This window comes from Dunckerocampus dactyliophorus, chromosome 21, assembly GCF_027744805.1.
Source record: "Dunckerocampus dactyliophorus isolate RoL2022-P2 chromosome 21, RoL_Ddac_1.1, whole genome shotgun sequence".
Taxonomy (NCBI): domain Eukaryota; kingdom Metazoa; phylum Chordata; class Actinopteri; order Syngnathiformes; family Syngnathidae; genus Dunckerocampus; species Dunckerocampus dactyliophorus.
Window position 1 is genome coordinate 9,394,707 of NC_072839.1, and position 21,401 is coordinate 9,416,107.

The following is a 21,401-nucleotide window of genomic DNA, read 5'->3' on the forward strand; positions in this document are numbered from 1 at the left end:
TAATGATGGATTTGTCATATTTATTTGTTGTATTGACCTGAGAGCTTCTTCTTCATGGACACAAGGCACGACTAAACCTAAATCAATGTCCAATAAATTCATCAGGTAATAACTGACATTCATGACAAGGATAGTAAAATATATAACATGTACCATCAAAATATATATCAAGCAGTCAAAAATGATAGCTTGTCTTTCTTTGGCTGTCTGCTGTATTGCACTCATTGGACCCTTGGGAAGAGAAAGTTTTCATAGGCCCAAATGTGTCCCTTTGTTGTTTCCATTTGGACCAGAACCAAGCAGGTCCAGTCTAGCTGCTCATTGGAATCCCAGCACCACACCCGCCACCTTGCAAGTCAGCGCTAGGAGCCCGGGCTCCCTGCTGTGGAGTAAATGTCATTAGGAACACTTCAACGCTAGTGAAACAAAGACAGGTCATGGAGACACATACTTGTCTCCTGTTGTTTCTCACAAATGTAGTTTATGAGGTCTCCACAGGAGAAGTCATTCCACAAGCCTTGGTGGATGAGACCTGCACAGTCCTCCCCACTTTCATGGCCGTGACCCCAGTTGTCAGGCTGGCCGGCCTTCCACTTCCTGCAGGGGGCGATGTTACTGTTCAGTTACACCTGGTACTGTAGCTATGCATTAAGGCAGTGGTCCCTAACCACGGACCGCGCGGCGGTGGGCAACGGTTGGGGTTTGTACATTATAGCGATGTAATTTATCTTATCTCTGGAGTTTTTCCCGAGAGATTATTACATCGCTGTTTGACGTGTGTGGTGAAAGGCAGTGTGCTAGCATGAATTCACGTAAGACAAATGTGCACATTAGCACTCAATAAGTCATCAAAACTTACCGTTATGCATCCCCACATAGTATCAGCATTTGAGACCAAATATGAAGTGAAAGAAAATTGCTAAAAATACAGTAGTAGTCTATCTGTGCGGCGAGAGAAAGTTAGCACACGCACAATGGACATGCGTCAAGTGAGACGGATGTAACAGAGAGAATCCGGACACTTTTCAAAATAAAACATCATGGAAATAATTTTTTCTTTCTGTGCGGCCCGGTACCAAATGGCCCCGGTTGGGGATCACTGCATTAAGGTACTACTTTAAATTGTACTACATAAGTGAGTACTGACGTGAATGCAGGCTCGCTGCCGTCCAGCCAGCGCCACACATTCTCTTCCTCTCTGTCGGTCAGAGCCATCCAGAAGTAGCCCTTCCCCGATGCCTGCTGCATCAGCCATTTCTGAGGTGAAGCACAAGAAAGGTGAGATGATGGAGGAGGAAAGACATATGCTGCGTTCATATTTTTCATTCAAGTCTTTTATGGATAACTGACAACTTTTAGTATTTGATTCCAAATACACTGATTTCAAATAACCTCCTAAAAAATAATATTTGAATTTAATGTAGAACTATTGGAAAAAGAAATGCAGGATGATCTTCTGATTTTTGACACTTTCCAAAATGGAATGGGAACACACAAGCAAAGCCACATTGGCAGTGGTCATTGTCATGCAAATGCAACAGCAAAAGGCTCGCCTGTTCCTCCGCATCACTGATGATTAACAAGGAAGCAGAGTTGAATTCACAAGTGGTCTTTGCATCATCAAAACTGCGCTGGTCTTTGGAGAAGAAGTAGCACTTGTCTCTGTAGTGAAGCCACTCGGAAGGACATCCTGCAGAACAAGCAATCACATCAGTGTTCCTGTTTAATATTCATGGTGGTGGCCTTGGGGGAGGTTTTACTTGGTGTCCAGTGTGTTGGAGCTACTGCTTCATCCTGCATAGACACTGGACCCAAGGGAATAACTGATCCACGTGTGGGAATTCCTGATGGTCCCGGTGGCCCTGCTGGCCCTGGAGGCCCCACTGGTCCCTGCAGTCCCCGTGGCCCCTGTTCTCCAGCTGGCCCCATTGGCCCTCGAATGCCCGGTGGGCCCTGTGCCCCCTGTGGACCAGGCTGTCCATCTCTGCCAGGCAGACCGGCAGTGCCCGGCTCGCCTTTACCTCCCGGAGGTCCAGCTCTTCCTCCGGACCCTCTGGGACCCTTAGACCCTGGGTTGCCTGGGACGCCTGGAAGACCTTTTAAACCTGGAAGACCCGATGGGCCTGGAATACCCTGCTCTCCTCTTGGTCCCCGTATCCCTGATGCACCCTTTTCCCCTTTTTCGCCTTTCTGACCGGGTTGACCAGATGGCCCTGAAGGCCCTTTGTCCCCCCTTGGCCCTCTGGGACCAGGAGGACCTGAAACATGAAATTAAGTAATGTAATGTATTGTAAGTGAAATAAGATCTGTTTGAACACACAAACAAACATATATTCATGTCTTGCCTTGTAGTATAGTGAAGTTGGTTATTAACTGGGAGTGCTTGGTGTCCACCAGCTTCATCTCCTCCATGATGATGGAGAGGTTGGTGACCTCTTTGTCCAAACGTGTCGCCAGGTCCTCTTGCTGCGATCTCAGGCCGGCCTCATCCGTCCTCATGTCAGCCATGCTATCGTTGAGGTTCAGCAAGAACTCAGAGTGACGACCAACTGTCTCGGAACAAGAGCGCAGGTCGTTCAAGTTGAGGTTGATGGCGCCCAGGAGCTGCGTGGTAAAACTGATGTTGCCTGTCACACGGTCCATGCTCTGCTCTGACTCATCGAGGCGGACCTCTAGCCGCTCAAATTTAGAGGACGTAACATTGCCAAAGTCCTTTTGCCTGTCGAGAATCTCCCTCAGGGCCTGGGCGTGGGCGTCAGCCAAGCCACTGGTGTTCTGTAACTGGTCTGACACGAAGGCCAGCTGGGATGCGACCTCCTCCAAGCTGTCGTTGTTGGCCTTGGAGAGTATCGAGGCATTTGTGGCCAGAACCTGGAGATTGTCCACTTTACTTCGGAGCCACTCGCTATCAGACAGTGTCTGACGGGTGGTCTGCTCAAGGCTTTGAAAGTCATTGCGGATTTTCTGAATGCTCTGACTGGTGTCATCCACGGCCCGGTGCAGAGAGTTAATGATGCCCCGCTGCTGGGCTTGTGTGAGGTTCAGGCCGCCAATGCTCAGCAAGACCTGGTTCTGAAGTTTCACCTGCTGCTGAAGATCTCTCTGCAGCCTGACTGTGTCATCTTGCAGACCCTCAATGATGCTGCCATAAGAATGTAAGGTGCTGTTGACGAAGCGCAAGGTGGCCGTGTTGCTATCCAGCAGACCCTGAATGGAACCCTGGCTGCTCTGGATGTCTGACCCGAGGTTCTGCAGTTGGCTCAACTTGGCCTGGTCACTGTGAATATGCTCTTCCATCATGGACAGCTGTATCTGAAGTGTCCTGACCTTGTTCTTAAAAGTCTGGATCTCTGTGCTGGTGTTCTCTGACTTTTCCCCTGTTTGATCATCTGAATAACGACATTTGTCTTGTTACATCTACAGCTGCATTTTCATAAGGAAGAACATTCAAGCCACTTACCTAGCTTTTTCAAGTCAGTTTCCACTGCAATAATCTTGCCTCCATAGTTGGCAATGCCTGCAGACACGCTGTCCACTCTTTGCACCACTGCAACCAAACACGACAAGAAGGTTGGCATCATGTTTGTCTCATTGTGCTTTATTAAGCAGACAGAATGGCCTGCGACCAGACATCATTTATGAAAAAGGATCAGATGAAACCAATAAAGCTTATGAACAAATACAAGAAGAGATGACTGGACATATCTTGTAGACGCCGATTTAATAATGGTGGAACTCTTTGGATTAGGTCAAAAGCGCCGGCGGTCAAGCAAAATCAGCTTTAATGAGGTTTTCAATTTAGAAAAAGACAGATAGAGCTCATAAAGAGGGCCGGAGGGGGGGCGACGACAAGACTGAGGATGGGACAGGAGGTGTTCCTGCGGGGGTGGGGTCTTTAGTAAACATGGGGATCAAAGACGACGCTGTGGCAGGGGATGCTCTTCACTCCCCCACAGGCGACACCGGTGTTCATTTCCTCTGGAATGTGTCTGGATTTCAGGAAATCAGCCTATGGCCAGCACCAGCCTCACCAGGGGGACATGTCCTTTACCTGAAGACCACCTTGGGCTTCTCTAAAGCTGCAATTTTTGGGGAAACGGGACAAGAAAGTGATGGATCACTCCCTCACAAAACAAACCTGGGAAATTCAGTGAATTAGCTAAACTCATTGCAATTGAAGATAATCAGATTGAATCAGTCAACAACGAAGTTTATATTTAAAAAGTGGTTATGGAACTGTGTCCCTGTGTGTTCCCTTTACAGGCTTTTGGTTTTTAGACAGTAAAAACACAATTTGGTTGGTGGGCTTTCACCAGAGTTGCACTGAGTTGCACCTTCGCCTCGCTGTCCATCTGGGATTGATTAAGTTTGCATGAAAGTGTGCAGCGTGAAGCAAGGCGGGACCTCTGAGCTCAGAACGCTAGGGGACATTGTGCTTGAGACACACAACCTCAAACACATATTAACATAACTTCTTCCCCTTTTCACTACTTAAAAAAACAACCGGGAAGTGGAGCCCCTGGTGAGCTTTGATAAAATAAACAAAGAAAGGTACTTGCGACTTGAAGGTTCAGTTTGTCCGTTATGTGCCAGACTTTTTCTTTGTTTAGGGCAACCTAACTTCCTGTTTATTAATGAGCTTTTGAGGCATTATCGGTTAACTTTTGTTGAGTTTGAACTGGACCAAATTTCTAACCCCAGCTTCATATTTTTGTAATCATCTCACATGTTCTGTTCATGTTTTTTCATTGTCTTTCAATAAGGAAAACAACCAAACAAAAAAAGACCTCTAAGAACACAACCAACTTCAGACAACAGCAAAGATTTTTGTACTTGTGTGAGCTCTCAATTCATGGTATGTTAATCCTTGAAAAAACTATCAACCAAAAGTTGTTTGGACATTTCAAAGCACGGTCAAAGCAAGACTTTGGAACTATGTGTGCTGCAAAACTAATCTGTCTGCACACAAACACACTTTAAAACAAATCTGACCACAATTAAACACATTGACAGGCTGCGGAGTGCATGCCAAAGCAGCAGGTGGTGCTATAACCTCACCCCATAAGGCCATTTTAGTCAGAAGCCTGAAGAAAGTCAGTTCCAGGGAAAGGCAAGGTCATAACAAGGGCAAACTGAGCAAAAGGGAATCATATATATAGACTGACAGTGATGTGCGGTTACATGTAAATGTAATTTTTCCCAAGTCTTCATCTGGACCAGACATGGGCAACTGGTGGGCCGTGGGCCAGGTACGGCCTTTGCCTTTGATTTATCTGTCCCTCGGATTAACTTCCAGTCTTAAAAATGTTGTGAACGCCTTCCCGTCCAATTCCGAACGAACATTTACAATAACTGTGACTGTTGTAACGCATTGACTAGTTCCAGCTCCAATAACATTACCAGTCTCTCTTTAAATACCAGTGTTCACTCGCAACAAAGGAAGCTAACAAGCTAATAAATGGAGTGTCATGATGACGTGAAAACATAAACGTGATTGAAAATCGTGTGTTTCATCCAAGATGGGCAATGGAACACTTGTTTATTGGCTTTAAATACATTTAAGACATTTAAAGACAAATGTTTGAAGACACTATCAACAATGAGGTGCCACTACACCACAAATCATTAAGATAAGTAGTATCCTGACTAGGGGTGTCAAAAATAACCCGTTAATGGCAGAAACTAGCTCATTTAATCAATTCCGTTCTTTTTTTTTTTGCATAGTTAACGCATGCACATCATGGCAAGCCACACATCTCTTGTTATGACGGAAGCAAGTGTAGCGTCACACAGTCTGATGCTCTTTTATGACTTTATTCTGACCCGAACACATCAACAGATTAATTAATGACTGAAGTCAGATGGGATAGGCTCAAGCTCACGCGTGACCCAGTGGCATTTGATTGACCCCCTTCATTATAGAAGCTGCCCATTCCTGACCTGACTGGGACCGTTTTTGATCTTTTTTCAAATGGACTTAATGTGTTCTTAAAACAGCCCCCTGTTTTCGGAACCCCTTCATACCTTTATATCCAAGCACAGCCACAGCAATGGTGAGGAGTGTGCACAAGACGTAGAGCAAGGCTATGGAGGTCTTCAGCGCCCATTCATTCTTACACTTGGTGCACTCGGTGCCCTCCTGGATCCCTGTGGGGAGAAAATCTAAACTTTTGACTTTCCATTGTGCTTCTTTACATAGGGAGCAGATTTAGGTATTAACCTTAGGATTGGCCACCACCAGGACTCCAGTCCACATCTGGACAAACAGCGCCTGGAGTCTACATTAAACAGTTCCCTCATGGCCCCGGGTGGTGAAGGGGCAGAGGACAGCAAAACAAACCCCCATAGACCTGTTTACACTCTTGCTTATTTTCTTCCTCGGCCCCACCAGATAAAAGATTTCAATAAACTTGATGAAGTCAATCAAATCTCCTGTAAGTGATATAATGTGGACCTTGGCATGCTTCTCGTATAAAAACCAGGACTGGAGTCGACCTAAAGGTCTAGGAGCCACACAGAAGACTTTGGAGTACGTAGTGCTTACGGGAACACAGCTGTGTTTAATTTGCATTTCAGGAAGCACGTGAGAAAGAGGGTCGAGTTTACACCTGCAACAAAACTGCACACTAGCACGAGTCCGAACCCCCACTGAAAACTTGACTTGAACACGCATACTGTTGGCAGTACAGTACGGGTCCGGAAAACAAAAAGCATCATTTGTGTCACGTATTTAAAGATCATTTGGAGTTGCAGCTAGGAAATTATGACAGGATTATTACCATGCGGCTCACACCGGCCTGATCAGACTGCTCTGAACCCAAGTGCCAAACACTAGTGATCTGCACCAAAATGTAACAGGTTCTTTCTTGGCCCATGTGCCGCTCCTCTATGAAATTTTGTGAGAATTTATTATTTGATACTTTTTCATGCAAACAAAGAAATTAACAGCGATAAAAACATGACCTCCTTGGCAGAGGTAACAAACTTTCTCCCACTCAACCCATAAAATCTTCTGTTTATTTACTGTGAATCTGTGTCAGAGTTTCCATGGTAAGCAACACAAAGAGCGGTTACGACACTCCCTGCCTCCCCGAGTGTAACAACACATTTCCAGGAAGCAGAGTGCACATTCGTTACAGTCAACTCCGACTGGGAAATGTAATTGAATGAATTTTTTCGTCAAGTCCAGCATTATGTAACCTCAAACCCCACCATTTCTCAACCACAGGTTTGAGGGGGGTGTTGGAGGCCCCACGACTCACGGACGCTTCATGTGAGTTGACTCACATATGTTTCATGTAAGTCGATGCACAGACGCTTCATGTGAGTCGACTCGCATACTTTTCATGTGAGTCCCCTCACAAACGCTTCATGTGAGTCGACTCTCATACGCTTCGTTTGAGTCGACTCCTGTTCCATGTGATTCCGCTCACAATACGCTTCGTGTGAGTCGACTCTCATACGCTTCGTTTGAGTCGACTCCTGTTCCATGTGATTCCGCTCACATACGCTTCGTGTGAGTCGACTCGCATACGCTTCATGCGCGTTTCGTGCGAGTTCCCTCACAAACGCTTCATGTCAGTCGACTCGTGTATGCCTCATGCGCCTTTCGTGCGAGTCCCCTCACAAACGCTTCATGTGAGTCGACTCGCATACGCTCCATGTGAGTAGACTCACACATGTTTCATCTGAATTGACTCACATAGGCTTCATGTGAGTGGACGCTGATACGCTTCATGTGAGTTGACTCACATATGCTTCATTTGAGTCAACTCACACACACGTTCGATGTGAGTCGACTCACATACCTTTCATGTCATTTGACTCATATACAGTACATACGCATCAAGTGAGTTCCCTCATGTTACATGTGAGTCGTCTCACATACTTTTCATGTGAGTCACATCACATACGCTTTGTTTGAGTCGACTCATGTTCCATGTGATTCCGCTCACATACACTCCGTTTGAGTCGACTTCTGTTCCATTTGATTCCGCTCACATACGCTTCGGTTTAGTCGACTCCTGTTCCATGCGATTCCGCTCACATATGGTTCGTGTGAGTCGACTCGCATACGCTTCATCTGAGTTGACTCACATAGGCTTCATGTGAGTGGACGCTCATACGCTTCATGTGAGTCGACTCACATACCTTTCATGTGATTTGACTCACATACACAGTACATACGCTTCAAGTGAGTTCGCTCACATATGTTTCATGCGAGTCGTCTCACACACGTTTCATGTGAGTTGACTCAAACACACTTCACAATGGCGCATGTGTGCAACCAGTTGTGCTCGGGGACACGAATCAGTGACTTTCAGTGACCCTGAAGTGCAGCTTTTCTTGAAAAACAAACATAAAAAAAAAAATTCCATCCATGTGGATCTTGGAATGTGACAGTGATGCACGCCAGGAGCTTCTTTTATGTCCCTATTTTTCAACAGCAAGCTTAAAACAAGCTTAAAACCTCATTAGCTTCTCATTAAAAACATGTTTTTATTCCCAACTTGTGCTCTCAAAAAGGTTGAAAAGAACGTTCGACATTCAAAAACAAGACCTGAAGGTCTTTTCCCAAGCTTCTTGAGAGTGTAATTAAAACCCAGGGAGACGTTTCAATGGTTTGGAAGTGATATTTCATTCCACGCCAGAAAGCAGAGATTGAAGGAGGGATTTAAAGATCAGGAAGGTGAGAAAGCTGTCACGCATTCTTTGTTTGTAGCACAGCCTCAACAGGACTGTGTCCAATTCAAAATAAATAAATAAAAAAGAACAAGGAAGATGGTTTTATAATGACAAGTTACATGTATGCCTAAGAAAATGCAAGAAAAAAGGTGACTTGCTGTACGTAGTGGGTGGCTAAAACACAAAAAATGGGATTTTAATAGCTACTGTCTATTCTTTAAAATAAACATTCACATAAATGCTGCACAGCTATTTTTTGATACAGCACTGATATGCTACTTTTTTGCATTCTTTGCCCGTGCTGGCTAATATTATGCAATATAATACATAATAGTGCATTCCCTCTTGTCTAAAGGTAAGCTTTTGTTGAGCTTTTCGTTGAGCTTTTGTGAGTGAAAAGATGTAACATCTTCCAATAAAAACAGCCAAGAAGTTGATTTGCATTGCAGCTTCTTGTTGGGCTCTGCAAAGACTCGGCTTGCTTCAGTAAGACAAACAAGTCAACTTTCTAGAAAACTAAATCAACAATGGCATAGGAATCGGGAATGGACCCACTCAGTGGAGGGATTAGGGGCGTGCCGAGTGACTTGGGGTTGTGTTACAAAGCAAACCACCGGAGTTTGAAACACTGCAAACGTTGCAGTGTGTCTGCAGCCTCCGCCTCATTAGCATCGAGCGATACGACACCAGCGAATACAATCCAAAGTGGGAATGCACCGAAGCAGGACAAGAAAAACAAGCCGAGGAACTTCATCCACTAGAAACAATCCAACCCAAAAGGCTGACACTAAACTTAGATGCAACGAAGCGAGGTGGTAGTCATTTTCTTTTCAAGTATCTGCACAGCCCACGCAAGTGCTTGAAAGAAAAATAAACATTTAAGTGTCGCTAGTTGGGAGTAATGCCCAAATCAAATAACACTTTCCCTCTGATGAGCAGCTGGGATAATAAACCCTCCAAAAATGAGAATTTGAGGCATGTGCTTCTCCGCCTGGCTCGGCTGTGGGAAACATTTTGGGATAAAGGAGAACTTTGTGTTTATGTCTCCGAGAGTGTTCAAAATGTGGAGAGATAACCCTCCCATCACCGCACCGCATTAGGATGAGGTTAGGTTCTTAAATCCAAATGACAGACGCGAGGATTGTTGTCGGATCCCTCAGGGATTTGCTGATCATGCACTTCATCATCCACTCTGTCGGATTTGAGATCCGGTTCTTGTGGTGTCACAGTTGGGCTAGCTGAAACTTTCAAGAAGAACATGTGTGAGGTCAGATGATGCTGATACAAGACCTACGAGAGGGCCTGGCTCTCATCCCAAAGGGGTTTGCTGAGTTTGGGGTCAGGAAGTGTACTTTATCTTCCCCAAACTGCTCCTACAAAGTTGGAAGCTTACTTATCAAGTCCAGAATGTCCCGAGTAGATAAAGAATTAAGATTGAGGGGTCTGGTCCAACCTCTGATTGCTTCACTGATAGACTCATAAATCCACAAAGCGTTTGAATGAATAAAGTGTGGATGACACACAAGAATAATTCAGAACATAACGCGAAGGCAAACGACACCAAGAACAATCAATTCCAACATTACACGGGGAAACGTCCAAAACCACCAAGAGCAAACACAAAGACAACCAGGGTGAGCAACAACGGAACAGTAAGATGCATTGTGGGTGCCGGGGCTTTTTCTGGGTGGTCTGCGGTTACATGCAAAGGGGGGCGTGGCATGTCGAAATGACGGCAAAGCTCGCGTCTGGCAGAAAGAAACGAGCTGTGTGGTGCTGCCATACCGCATTCAGATGATAGTTGATGTTAGAGGAGAGGAAGCAACAGCTATTACACACCAGACGACCTCTTGGCTACTAAGGCCCTGTCCAAACGGGAACGTTCCTGGGATTTTTAAATTTTTTTGGCGAGCCGTGCCTGATTATTAGCACCCGGACGGGAAGGGATCACTGGGTGAATACAATGTAATACACAAGGAACACCTGCGTGTGGCGCTGTGAACAGACACTCAGGCGGAACCGCGTGACGCACCAAACTATAGAAGAAGAAAGTCCGTCGTCTTCCGGTTTCCAAGGCTCATCTAGACTTTTACTTCTACGATTCATTTTCGAGAAAAAGAAAAGTAAATATCAGAGGAATGTCAACTGGGGTGGGTCACGTCCGCCGGCTTGTCATCAAAGCTCACTTCCGGTCACGCGACGGCTCGGTGGCATCATCGTTTCTGAGAAACAGCGGTTCGGCAAGCCGGCGTTTTCAGATTTTCCCACGCTGGAAGCCATTTTCAAAAAATACTGTTTCAGGGCACCCAGAACGCCGTTTGCGTGTGGATGAGAGGCTGAAACGATAAAATACTTTTCTGTTTTGACCTGAAAACGTTTCCGTGTGGATAGCACTTAAGTTATTAGGAAGAAACGCTGAGTCAGTGTCGTTATCTCATCACACAATTTATCTCATCTCTTTCAATAGAAAGTGATTTACATCTGAATCAAATGCAACATTGACGAATGTATTCATTAGGGGCCGTCCACATGTGAACGTTTTGAACTGAAAACATGAAGTATTTTATCGTTTCAGCTGTTCATCGACATGGCGACGGCGTTCTGGGTGCCCTGAAACGGTATTTTTTGAAAACAGCTTCCAGAGTGGGAAAAAATCCGATCACGCCATGCGGACAAGCAAACCACTACTTTCTGAAAACACGCCATGATATCGTCTGGCACGACTCACGCTGTCAACATTCTTCTGATATTTTTTGTCTTATCCTCCAACATGACTCGCTTAAGTCGTTCCACTTCAGAATCAGTCCGGACGGGCCCTAGAAAACGGAAGACGACGGACTTTATGTGCCTGCGTTCTTTCTTCTTCTATGGTTTCAGCGTCACATGGTTCTGTTTGAACGTGGGTGTGCCTTGTATACTGCATCATTTTCACCCGGTGATCTGTACTTCAAATCAGAGGGACGTTTCCATGTGGGCAGGGCCTTGGTCTTTGCTGAGGCTTCGTTCTACCAAATGATTTGACGTGTGAACATGCTAATACTTTGACTTAGCGCCTGCCCTGACATGTTAAATGTGATAGTCGTTATTATTCCTCTCCACTTTCCAAACCAGGATGCTGTGAGTTGATCTTGGCTGCCTGTTGCTTTCCCCTTTCTTCCAGTTTCATAACCATTTTTGACTGAGATGTGAAAGCTTTTAGAGCTTGGACCAAAAGGGGCTGAATTAGAATCCCAAATTCATTGTAAAAGCGTGTTCTCCTGCTGGGAAGTGTTAGAGATTTTAGACCTTGACGGACGTCAGAGACTTGCAAATGTAAAGCCATGACGTAATTTGAGACGCTCTATATTCATTTTGGGGGGGAGGAACACACTGACACATGTGCGCACGCCCGCAGAACAAAAGAGTAGTACCTTGCCAACATTGAACATGGAGGGGGTTTTCACAGGAGACGCTAAAAGAACTCAGGTGCCTTGGATTGCTTTCTGTTGTTTCTCCAAATCAATGAGTCAAACCCTCCTATCGAACCCCATACAAGGCCCAGGCAAGCCGCTCCCCTGACGTCTGGATGCGGGTCACGTCAAGGACACCGGGGTCATTATGCCGTGCGAGCACTGGAGTCGAAGGGATGAGGAGGGGAGGGTTTGGGTCACCAAAAGGTGTGTCGGAACGTAATAACTAGCAGCATATGTGCCTTTCAACATGGCTGCTCTTGAAGGTGCTTTATGTTGATGAGATTAAGCCACCAGTTTGTCATCTCACCGCAAGGGACACGTTTCCATCAAGCGCAGGGTTTCCGCTACGTGTAATTGATCGTTGCGGTGCGCCACTACAAAATAAAAGCCACCACAACTTAAAAACTGGAAAAGAATGTTAGGTAATATACTGTACTGTATGAATGGATATACTGTATAGCTTATTATTGACGCACATACTGACCGTATTGGCCACAATTAGTTTGAAAATGATTTAAAATATCATAAACATTTTTCACGGTGTTTTATTTTGATAAGCATGCACCGAAATCGCCTGTGGCACTTGGCATACGTGACCAGATACGCGACACGTCTTGTGTTGACTTTCACTTTGCTCTGGGAATGAACAACAGCCCGTAAAATGTCACATGCTAAGCCTATCCATGCCAAGCGTGTGTAATCGCTCACGTTTCGATCATTCCGCTTTCTGACGTTTGGCGGCATCGAGCTAGCGACGACCTACGATCAGCAGCACGACTTATATTTTTAAAGTGTCACTTAACAACCTTGCTCTCTTGTTATCATTTTGTCTTGTTATCAACTTTGCCATTAGATTACATACAAGTTAAATAAAGAAGTTAATGAATAAACACGTCATAAAAAATTGCTATTTGTCATAAAAAAAAAATGGCGGACGCAGCAGAACAGGCCGCCCTCCCACGCAGCCCACCACCACAGCTTCAAAAAATCCTACGGGAAACCTTGAAACGGTGGAGTCCAGTACACCTGGAATGCTAAACCATGTGTCTCTTTATGACATATAAGATAACTAGCAAGTTGATGATTTATTTCATTATAAATTCCAACTAATATCTTGGTCATTCCTACAATTCCGTGCCATTCGTGTCCCCGTGACATTACATGCTATATTTCGCTTAAAAAAGCACTCCAATTTTAATTTCAACAATCACATTTCAAACTGTAAGTCCACTAACTGAGAATACGTTTTTTTTGCAAACTGGCATGTCCCCACATATGCTAGCTTAAGTGATAACATTTTTTGTTTTTGTTATGTATTTTCTGGACAAATGTCTTTTTTTTTAACTTTATATTAATAAGTGCTTGAAATATAATGTTTTAAACTTCAAAATAAGTTGTGTTCCTGTGTGGGGTAGCCTTTAACCTTTGAGAATGTCCCTCTGATGTGGTAATGATGAACCCGTCCGCCCCGTTATGCTACTTTACTGTTTAATATGACCATTTTTTGCGAATTTTAAAATGTGGTTACCAAATATGTTGTAAACCTTCCTCTGAGGTCACCAGGTACTACCATGTTTCTCATCCTAACGCATCCTTTATCCTAAAATGTCCACCCTGTTACCATTTTGCACAGTAAGAGGTTGGACTCATAATAACAGGGTGGACTTCTGAAGGAGGTGATGAACTCTTTCCAGCATTTGTTGGTAGTTCATCTTTCTTTCTGTCATTTTTCTTTATACATTAGGTTCTTACACGTTCTTTAAAGGGGCTGAATAAACAGCAAGCGCGTATTTGTCAGGAAATGCTACGCTATCTGCAGGAGAAAAGGCGCCGTAGGACAGTGTGTCATGCAGACCCTGAAAAACATGCAAAATACATCAAATCTAAAGTTTTACTGGCCAAGTCCAAGAGAGGAGGAGGCAGGCTGGTTGGGCGATGAGCAGGTTGTGTGCCTCATGTTTGCACCACAACCTGCAAACAAAACATCCGTTAGACAAATGAGTTAACCATAACTAAGTTTTGTTGGGTGTGCATTATTTTCACAGTAAAATTAGATGACACGTTTGTTTCATGGTGAGGGTCTGACAAAATAAATCAACGGCCTTTTCTTTTCTTTTAATGCAATGCATGGTTATACAATATAATATGTCCACCCTATCCTGTTCCTGCTGTGTCCACCCTGTTACCCTTGTATTTTTTTTACATTGTATGTAATCATATTTTGGTTATTAACATGGTGAATGAATTGAACAACTGAAATCGGTTAAAAACAAGGCACATGTAGAATCAACGTTCTTTTATGGCAAATGAAGTGTTGAAGCTACAATAAAAGATGCTTTTTTTTCAAGAAAATGGGTGCTTTTATGGAAACAATGAGGGACATTTTGGGTCTTCAAAAATGTAAAAAGTGCAAGACTATGTCCCGTAACAGGGTGGACATTTGGACAATGTTGCATGCTAAGAATCTGCGCACAGCTATTAGGATTCAATATCCTGAGGTTGTTTTTCTTGTTGTTAAATAAGCCCTCATTCAGATAATATGAAACATTCCTGCCAAGGAAAACATTTTTTTTTTTTAGTTACAATTCTGAAATGGCACCGAATTGTAGGAATGACGCGTCTCAGTCCTTCAGGGTTCCTTTCATGCCACTTTAGTTGCCTCGTATGCTCACCAGAAGGTCCTGTCATGCTCCTCCGGGTCCATCAATCCACTTCCTGTTATTCCCTTTAACACCGGCTGTATCTCTTCCACCTTCTCCCGCTTCCCCTTCACTCCCTTTGCATCTCTCAGGATGAAATATGCCCTCTCTCCTTGATAACAAGTCTTATCTCCCCTCCCGTCTGTCTCTGCCAGACACGAGAACATCCTCGTTTAAAGCTCACTCTTCAGTGATGCACGGTACATGTTCAACTTGTCATGCTGCTGATCTGCAACAAGACCACGTTTGACATAACCAAGATGGATGAGGTATTAGCCGAGGAGGTGGTTGTTTGGCGGGGGGGGGGATCGTTCTGCGCCAAAGAAGCCCATCGGACCAAACCGAGACAAGGCACGATTTCATGCAAACCATACTAAGTACAGGAACTAGATTGCTTCCTTTTGGGTACAAGAGAGAGACTCCCCATCCAATCCTTCAGCCAGGAATGTTCAGACTTGTTCCAGCAAACGTTGCATACGTAAGAATGAAAGTGGGGGTGGGAGTGTGTGTGGGGGGGGGAATTTGTAACATTTTGTACTACAAAGATGGTAAAAGCAACACCAACGTAGGTCAATATATGCTAAGCTTTCTGAACAAAGCTGACATCTGGGTAGGTAAAGACCCTGATGCAGAGGCCAAGCCCTTTGAGAATAAAAGTACAAGAACAAAAGGAGCGAGGGGAAAACAGGCACCGAAAAAGGACAAAAGCCAAGCCGTAATTACTCGTAGGCCTGTCACGATAATCAATAAATCAATTAACTGCACGATAAATAAAAACGAGCGAGCTAATTTTGCCGGCCTCAATAAATTGACATGTGCATGCGTGTTGGTTTTCTTCCTCTCTCTCTACCAAACAGGCAAGATGACAAGAGTTCACTCTGTGCATCTGCCTCAACACCTGGGCACGTTGGTTCTAAAGCGGAATGAGCGGAGCGAGTGAACCCTCCTGTCAGTCAATCTTTGGTGAGGCGGGGCCCCGAGTGCTGCAGCCCGCGAGTGAGCAAACACAAATATGGCACGAAAGAGATGTTCTGGAAGCCGAATGCCACAGCGCTCGTGTGGGACCAGAATGAACAAGGTGAGCCCATGGACACAGACGAGCCGACATGTCGCATTTGTTCAAAAGTGCCACTAGTTGGTCATTATCACAGTCATTGGTGGATATATTATCAACAAGTGTGGCACAGTGGTCTGTTATTCTGCTCGGTCTAATGATTTTAGGATATAAAGTAAGTATAAGTAAATATAAACAACGAAAAAGCGCAAAATGGTGCATGCTTGTGTTGTTCACGACATGTTAAACGTAACTGTTAAGGAATAATACCCGATGTTCATTATTTATTAAAGTGCACTTTTGTTTACAGAGACTTGATCCTCCATTTTATTTCATGTCGTGTCTGGTTTTTATTGGAGAGTCCATTTTATTTTCATTGGAGTTTTTTTTGTTGTCTTCTTTTGTTTTTTTTTATTTATTATGTTGTTTGTTTGTTTGGTTTATTTTATTTAAAAGCGCTTGACATTCCAATTACAATGTTAAAAATGAAATGAAAGTTTATTGTCTTTGATACGATGTATGTGCATTATTATGCCACGTGTCATCATTACAGGCCGCACGGTGGCTGAGTGGTTAGCATGTTAGCCAGACAGGTCGGGAGACCTGGGTTTGAATCTCCCCGAGCATGCGTGGGTTTTCGCCGGGTACTCCGGTTTCCTCCCACATTCCAAAAATAAGTTATGTTATTTGGAGACTCTAAATTGTCCATAGGTATGAATGTGAGTGTGAATGGTTGTTTGTCTATATGTGCCCTGCCATTGGCTGGCGACCAGTCCAGGGTGTACCCCGCCTCTCGCCTGAAGTCAGCTGGGCTAGGCTCCGGCATGACCCCACGACCCTAATTTGGATAAGCGGCATAGAAAATGGACGGATGGAATATCATTACATTAATGAAAAAATTGTCTCAAAATATACGATAATATCGTTTATTGGCAATAATTTGTAGCACCACTATTGTCCAGCAAGATGTTTTTGTGACTAAGCATTTTACAAACACATAATGTATTACTTTAAAATTAATTTATTTGAATTTAGTAGTCTTCTGCTTCTTTATGATGAATCATATTTTGGGTATTATAAGAATTTGTTCATGTCCAGTATACAGTATATCCTGTGCATATGAATGCATTTATTTCATATATTGGCCGATATAATCGTTTATCGGCCAATATATTGGATTTGGGCCGATATATCGGATATCGGCTTTTTCCAGCCCCCGATATTGGTATGGGTATCGGCCCCTGGTGTACTGGAACAAACTACCAGGCTTCAGATCAACCAAGCTCCTTCACAGTGCCATGTCGACATCCTTTGTCATAAACAATGTTGGGAGGTGTTACTAACGTCGTTATTGTTTGCCAGTAACTACTATGGGATATCTAACAGCTGTGATCAGCTGGCTGGCTCACTAATGGAGATGTGACCTTGGCGAATGACTTCAGTCTTTTGAAAGGCTCTTTTAACGATGATTTCGCTGATACAAATGTATAAGATATAAAAAGGAAATCAATTCTCGTCGTTCACCCAAAAGAGACGTTCAAAAGACTGGATTTGTTAGCGAACGTCACATCTCTAAGCCACACAAGAGAACTTGACGAGCCAGAACGGTCTGTGGAGTTAAAAGCACCGTTTTCAGGATGCAAGTACGGGCGCTACTTCTACACGCATGTGAAGAGCACATTATTACTTCCCACAAGGAAGTGTTTGTCCGAGTAACTCTTATCTCGTCAAGCATCTACTGTAAATCCCATTTCTTTTTTGAAGTTTTTTCAAAAAAGGAACTTTACTTTCTATGGTAACTAATTACAATGAATTGGGAAAGTAACTACTAACTATAACTACTTTTTTAAACTAATTTACCCAACACTGGCCATTACCCCTTTATACGTCTGCTGCTGTTTCGAACACGTACATGCACAATACTAGCATGGTGCACAATACTAGCATGGTCTTCATCATTCATCAGCTCGTCTTTTTCAAGTGATGGCCGTTTATGTCAACCACTACACAGTCGTAGAAATATGTTGCAACCTGAGCGCTGTGGCAGACTTCCAGGCTTCAACTTGGCAGGATTGGCATATGAAGTCACACGTGTGCTGCATGTACGCGTATGTGTGTGCATCGGTGTAAGTATATGCGTGTGCATATAACTCGTGTTTGTAATTGCGTGCACCCTCGTAAAAAAGTATTTAAACAAAACGTGACGCGAGCCTGCCTTTTGACTGTGATTCATGCATGTTGGCTTGCACCTCATGGAGCTGCGAAGCCTCAGGAGCGGCCCCTAAATAACGGCCGTGTCACAACAGCGGCCCTCGTGTTCTTCGTGTTCCTCCCGCCTGGCAAAAACAAACAGGATGCTTCTACTCGGGTGACACAGAATGTCTTTGAACACAGTTTGAAGTCTCCCCTGCCAAGATGGAGCGTTCAGTACCACTTGATGAGATCCAAATTCACATTTTCAGCAGAAAGACATGGAAGCAGTAGGTACGCCCACGATGCTTTGCAGCCATAAAAATGTGCACGCATCTAGACTCAGTCCATAAATATGTAACATGTATGTGACATGTAATATGTAACCTCATTTCCTCAAATAGGAGCCTCTGGCGTGCTTCAAGCGATGAGGTGACAAAATAAAAGTAGTGAAATAGTTCAAGTTTCACATATTTGAGGTTCTGTCATGTTTGTGTGAATCAGCACTTTTTTTGGAGGGTGGGGAGGGCTTCGGATAACATTTTTACACCGTTCTCAACCCTTTCAGCGCCACCTCTGGTGGGTTCGGATGTGTTGGGACTGTCAGGAACATTTCCCATGAAGCCAAATGCCTCTGCTCATACAAGCAACAAGAACAACGCAGAACACTCACCGAACCGCTTGTATCCAAAAGACTGTACTTCCTCCTCGTCTGCAAAGTCGTCTGTGTGACATAATGAGAAACACATGACATCAACAGTTTGGAGTCACGCTACTTTGGATGCAAACAAAGACAACTGGAATTCCCGCAAGAAGAATGTTGGGCGAAGTGGAAGCATCTGACGTAGATCATCTCTAGTGTGTGTACATTTAATGTACATACACTATGTAGGTGTATGTGTGTGTGAGAGCTGTAAAAGCAACAGGCTTTAGTTTGTTGACAGTAAAGCTAATTACTCTCTGCTACACTGAGCAACATCAGGCCTGATGGGAAACAGATGGGACTGGGGGGCTGCCCGGAGGGGGGGTCATGGGCAACACTGATGAGAGTTTTGTGACGTCAGTCAGAAGCAGCATTACCGTGCATCACTTTGTACTATTATTTGAGGGGCATGCAGTGCAGTACTAACATGCATGCAGAAGCATCACAGTTCATGAATAGAATGTCAAGGTGTGCATTTCTACAAAGTGTAACAATACAGAGGAATGAAAAGTAACAAAACAGCACGGCGGGACCACGTACCTTTCATTGCGTTGTTATAGCTCGCTGAGGACAGAGGAAGAGGACAGAGGACCGCTGTCACTTTGTGCGCATCTCAGCATCCGGTACCAAAAAAGTCCAAAGTTTGTTTTCCGGGTTATGGACGACAACGGCGGTAGAAAAAAAAAGCCAAAAAAAGGAGCAAGAGAAAGACTAAGCAAAATCTTCAAATGTTAAAGTCTTCCTCACACACCTTTGAGCAGGAGTGATGTGATGCTTCTTGTTCGCCAGTCCTGTCTCTTGTCTGCTAGGACAGTCAAGCTAAACCTCGTTACTTCCGGTGGCCCTTTCAAAATTAAGGTTTCGCGCATTATCGTTGGTTCATTTTCATCAACAGCATCGATTCAGTCATCAGAACAAAAACACGATTTGGATTTTTGCAATAAACTTTTCGAACCTCTAAAACGCTCTCTATTGTGTGTATTCCTAAAAAAAAATCCAGTTACAAAATCTATGTTAATGTTTACCGTGACTACGGTATTATAACTTCATGTATAATATTATTGACATATGTCACTGATGAACGCTCAACTTGTTTATAATAACGAAACAACGGAATGTTCAACTCAAAAGTGGAGTTTACGTACAAACCTTTATTATGAAGGGCAAGTCATAGATGGTATGCGGTTGTGACACCTTTCAGGTATTCAGTTTCCAGCCTGCAGGAGTAGTACAGCGTCCGGTCCGCCCGACCTCGGCAACACTCGGTAAACATCGGTTTACAGGCACACACGTCACGTGATTCAATCAAATCGACAGCGCGAGACAGACAAGAAATGGCTGTAGAAGCACATGAAGACATCGCCTTCTTCGCCAAAAAGAAAACAAAAGTTGTGTAACTATTAAAATTAATTTCGGGAAACGGGAGGCGTATTGTCCATACTTAAAGAAAAGCAGTCATGCTTTTTGTAGAATTTGTAACATCGATGTTAGCATATCACACGAAGGATGACATAAGCTAATGTATTACTAAAATATGTACCCTTTTCTTTCTTCATTACGTCATATATGGTGGGGAAATGTTGACGGCGTTGGTTGGGTTTGCAGACCATTTTGTGCTGATCTGTTTGGTCCTGTTATTTTATGGTACTTGTGAGTAACAGAATACTTTTATGGAATTCATATCGCAAAAATACCGAATATCAGACACCACCCCTCCATCCCTGTCCACTTGATATTGTGTGCATATGAGAAGAAATGCTTTAAATATCATTTCGCTCAATGACTTGATAATTCTTGCAAAAACTAAATAGATTATTTTTTTGGTGCCAAAAGTGTCAAGATTAAACCATAAAATGAGCCTCTTTTTCACGTTAAGCATATTTTCTGCCATATACCACCTATCAGCATTATAGCAAAACGTACCTCTTCAGCATCACAGGCCTGCAGACACACGTGGCTGATCAAAGGCCCATATCTTCGCAGTACGAGTGAGTCGACATCTGCCGGATGGTTCAGATAAGCTGATGGGACAGATAGCTAAAAGTCCTTTGAGCTTTACAAATACATTCTGTTCTTCTTTCGTTACTGACATGGACTTTGGCCATATTGTACTGAGCAGCCAGCACAGAGACTGCTTTCCTCCGTTACAATAAGTTCCATTTTCTGTCCTACACTAATCATGTTTAATTTTATTTGGAATAGCTTGCCAAACTTTCGGTCACCATCTGGACAAGCTTCAAACGCAGCTCAGTGTTCATAATTTGACCGACTGCAGATTCCAGGTCAGCCTCCGATGATAACGGCACTAATTAGGTAGCTGCTTTTCTAAAGGCCGACAAGCTGTTCACTGAAATTGGAGCAGCATGCTGGTATCAAGGCTCACATATTGGGACTAAACTGAGGGTCTTCGTTCACATGCACACATGAATTCATTATTTAACATGTTTGGATCTCATAATAGGAATATTGTAAGCATGAAAGTAGCGATTACAAGCACTGACAAACTGAATAACTTCATTTTTTTATTAGTGTGATGTAATTTAACTTGCAAATTACAGTGCTTTAAAATGAACAAAGTCATTATTTAGAGCAGGGGTGTCCAACGGGTGCTTATGGTA

The 21,401-nt window shown here is 43.8% G+C and overlaps 1 protein-coding gene across 2 annotated transcripts; it reads right to left on the bottom strand.

Moving 5' to 3' along the window:
• Window positions 1–3: 3 nt before the first annotated feature.
• Window positions 4–19,584, bottom strand: LOC129173955 (collectin-12-like). Of its 2 annotated transcripts, none has more exons than XM_054765383.1 (10): window positions 19,324–19,584; window positions 18,754–18,804; window positions 6,025–6,147; window positions 3,461–3,547; window positions 2,346–3,389; window positions 1,761–2,258; window positions 1,554–1,690; window positions 1,148–1,257; window positions 452–597; window positions 4–379 (listed from the first exon to the last, which is right to left on the bottom strand). In XM_054765383.1, the coding sequence occupies exons 1-10, from the start codon at window positions 19,328–19,330 to the stop codon at window positions 363–365; spliced, it is 2,220 nt and encodes a 739-aa protein (XP_054621358.1). In that variant the 5' UTR covers window positions 19,331–19,584; the 3' UTR covers window positions 4–362. The 2 variants fall into 2 exon arrangements, with proteins under 2 accessions (XP_054621358.1, XP_054621357.1); XM_054765382.1 differs by having other exon boundaries at window positions 4–382.
• Between the last annotated feature and the right edge of the window lie 1,817 nt (window positions 19,585–21,401).